The following is a 3,305-nucleotide window of genomic DNA, read 5'->3' on the forward strand; positions in this document are numbered from 1 at the left end:
CACAATCGCTATCGGCAGTAACTTCCACCGACGACGTGTAAGTTGTACCTTTTGATTCGATAGACTTTTGTAACTCAGCGACAGTAAATACAAGTCGCGAAAGAATATCCGTACTTTGTTCCTCGGATTTGGTCATTCTTTCTTCCATCTTGGAAAGTTTTTCCCAGAACTGTGACGCATTTCCGTCGAGTTGCGCGCCTCGTTCTGCATTCTGGTTTCCCAGCGTAGAGCTCCCATTCTGTGGATTTCCAGTCGTTACACCCCCTGGACGTTACACACCTAGTCTTTACACCCTCTAAGCCTGGACATTACACCCACCAAGATGTAAACATAATTGATTAGGTTACTAAGGTGTGATCACACCTACCATGGGGCACACTTTACTTGATTAATGATGTTCCTGCTGTACAAGAAGGAAAAATCTGTGAAAATCAAGGAAGACTCTTCAAGCCATCTGTACCACTCCGCTATGGACTTGGCGAGAACTGCTCTTTCTGACAGGAGTACCCGCCCAAACCTGCCAACAGCAGAGTCCCTCCAGAGGAAGGCCAACCGTCACAGAAAGAGCCAAAGACCGTCAGAGCCAACTGACCTTTTTTTGCAGTGAATCAAGACTATCTGAACTGCGGGGACTACATCATAGTCGACCTGCGTGTTGACAGGGAACGGCACATCCTCTTTTCCACACCAAGGCAACTGGAAATACTACGGTCAACCAAGCGCTGGTTTATGGACGGGACCTTTAAAGTAAGTGTTTATTTAATTGTATATTCTCTTCCAGGCTTTGGGGATTTTACTAGTACCAATACATATTGCAATTATTTTATTTAACTATGTTTTATAATTGAGGCAGGACAGCTGCTATGACATCACACATCTTAAATTAATAAAAGGATAAAAGATGATTAAGCTTGAAAAATGCATCTTGATTATGATACACAATTCAATTTTATTGTATGATACTTTAATATTGTCATATTGTCCTCAACAGATTGTAGACAGACCATTTCGCGGAGGGCAGCTGATGTCAATCCATGGGTTCATCCAATTTGATGGAAAGATGAAACAGATTCCACTCCTGTTCGCTCTCATGTCTCGGCGGAAGAAAGAAGATTATGTGGCGGTACTGTGTGAGATCAAATCAATTCTTGGGGCCTATTCAGTGGAAGGTTTTGTGGTCGACTTCGAGGCAGGATCCTGGGGAGCGATAAGACATGTCTTTCCAGGCGTTGAAATTAAAGGGTGCGTGTTCCACTGGGCACAGTCTGTGCGGCGCCATGTACAGGCAGTGGGGCTTGGTCCAGCCTATATGGAGCGCAAGGACCTGTGGGATTATGTTCGCAAGTTACTTGTGCTTCCATTTGTGCCGTCTAGTCAGATCGAACATCTGTTCAGGAACCTCGCACATCGTGCCAACACAGAACCTCTGAGGAAACTTGTCAATTACATTGACTCAACCTGGATTTAGTCTTTGACCTTCCCAATACAGAGTTGGTGTATATACGGGTTACACGTCAGAACCAACAACGATGTGGAAGGATTTCACACACGTTTGAATGGCGTTTCTGGTGGTAGATCACTGACATTCTACAAACTGTACCTGCACTCAGAAAACAAGCACTGGAGGCTGAGTTGGACATTGACCAGCTGGTTGATAATGGTGTTGGCAGACGGCAAAGAAACCACTATAGGGAATGTGACCGGAAGATTTTTGATGCCTGGAGTAAGTATGAGGCCAAAGAGCTCAGTACATCGGGACTCTTGAGATTAGTGAGTAGGTTGTACGGTGCGGCTGAATATAAAGTATAGAAATTGTCTACAATTGTGAAAACTCACTAACAGGAAGTGTATATACTGTTTAAAGTGAAATGGGATTTCTTGGCATTATTATTTTAGTTTTTTTTAATCAATCATAATTTGTATTTTATTTTCAAAGTTATTTCTGTCTGTATATTCCTGAAAAAAGTATTAATGATTTAGATGCATATAATTACATTTTGGTGAAATAAAAAGAAATGTATAAATTTAAGATTGTGTTTTGTATATTCTAAATATATTTTTTATTTATCATTATTTTTATTTTATTTTCAAAGTTATTTCTGTCTGTATATTCCTGAAAAGAAGTATTAATGATTTAGATGCATATTATTACATTTTGGTGAAATAAAAAGAAATGTATAAATTTAAGATTGTGTTTTGTTTATTCTAAATAAATTTTTTATTTATTATTATTTTTATTTTATTTTATTTAAGTTTTTTCTGTCTGTATATTCTTGAAAAAAGTATTTATTATTTAGATGCATATTATTACATTATGGTGAAATAAAAATAAATGTATATGAATTAAGATTGTGTTTTGTTTATTCTAAATAATTATTGTATTTATCATTATTTTATTTTGTTTTCAAAGATTTTTCTGTCTGTATATTCTTGAAAAAATTATTTTTGGTTGAGATGCTTATTATTACATTATGGTGAAATAAAAATAAATGTATATGAATTAAGATTGTGTTTTGTTTATTCTAAATATTTATTTTATTTACCTTTATTTTTATTTCTTCAAGTTGTTTCTGTCTGTATAATTCTTGAAAAAAAAGTATTTATGATTTAGATGTATATTGTTACAGTCATTCTGGTGAAATACAAATTAATGTTTTAAATGATGGCTGCTCAATTAAATAATTTGAGCAACCATTAATCTCATCAGTGTCATCTTACATGACAAATCCAATTAGTGGTTCACCTTTCTAATCTAATCAATATCCTGGTGGGTGTAATGTCCAGGCTTAGAGGGTGTAAAGACTAGGGGTGTAACGTCCAGGGGGTGTAATGACTGGACACCATTCTGTGACGTAGTACGCACATTTCCAGCCTCATCCGCATCAATACTAAATACGACGGGTGACGTATCGTGGTTCCCCGAATCTATATTTAGCTGGATCTGGCGTGGTCGGGGATTTCCCCCTTCTAAGTCCTCATATAAGGAGGTTTCACTGGCTTTCACAGCTTTTAACCGATTTAATTCCCTAGCTTTCCGTAACACTCTTTGTTGTATTGAATCCATTTCAGATTCAGCCATTTCGGCAATAGTGCGCGAGTACCAGAACTTTCGTTCTCTACCCAACAAAGGATGAACAAAGGAACTCGTTCAAAGTTATAATTTCCGTGGAATTTCGTCTTTTCCTCGCGTTTTTAATGTCCCACTGATTGCAAAGTCACTTTCCTCACACTTTCTAATGAAAATTATCCCAGATATGTATCTCCGTTCTGCTAATTTATCGATTTTTACGCTTAAAGACTCTGCT

The 3,305-nt window shown here is 37.3% G+C and overlaps 1 protein-coding gene across 1 annotated transcript; it reads left to right on the forward strand.

The window, feature by feature from the left end:
• Window positions 1–394: 394 nt before the first annotated feature.
• LOC127864381 (uncharacterized) lies at window positions 395–1,468 on the forward strand. The gene is made up of 3 exons (XM_052404038.1): window positions 395–554; window positions 605–747; window positions 992–1,468. The coding sequence occupies exons 1-3, from the start codon at window positions 395–397 to the stop codon at window positions 1,466–1,468; spliced, it is 780 nt and encodes a 259-aa protein (XP_052259998.1).
• Window positions 1,469–3,305: the final 1,837 nt, after the last annotated feature.

The sequence above is a fragment of the Dreissena polymorpha genome, chromosome 1, assembly GCF_020536995.1.
Source record: "Dreissena polymorpha isolate Duluth1 chromosome 1, UMN_Dpol_1.0, whole genome shotgun sequence".
NCBI lineage: Eukaryota > Metazoa > Mollusca > Bivalvia > Myida > Dreissenidae > Dreissena > Dreissena polymorpha.

Bases quoted from the DNA above. Each gene is read 5' to 3' on its own strand.
- LOC127864381 (XM_052404038.1), top strand. From the start codon at position 395: ATGTTCCTGCTGTACAAGAAGGAAAAATCTGTGAAAATCAAGGAAGAC. The intron at 555-604 runs GTCACAGAAAGA...CTTTTTTTGCAG, and splicing joins CCTCCAGAGGAAGGCCAACC to TGAATCAAGACTATCTGAAC. The intron at 748-991 runs GTAAGTGTTTAT...TGTCCTCAACAG, and splicing joins TTATGGACGGGACCTTTAAA to ATTGTAGACAGACCATTTCG.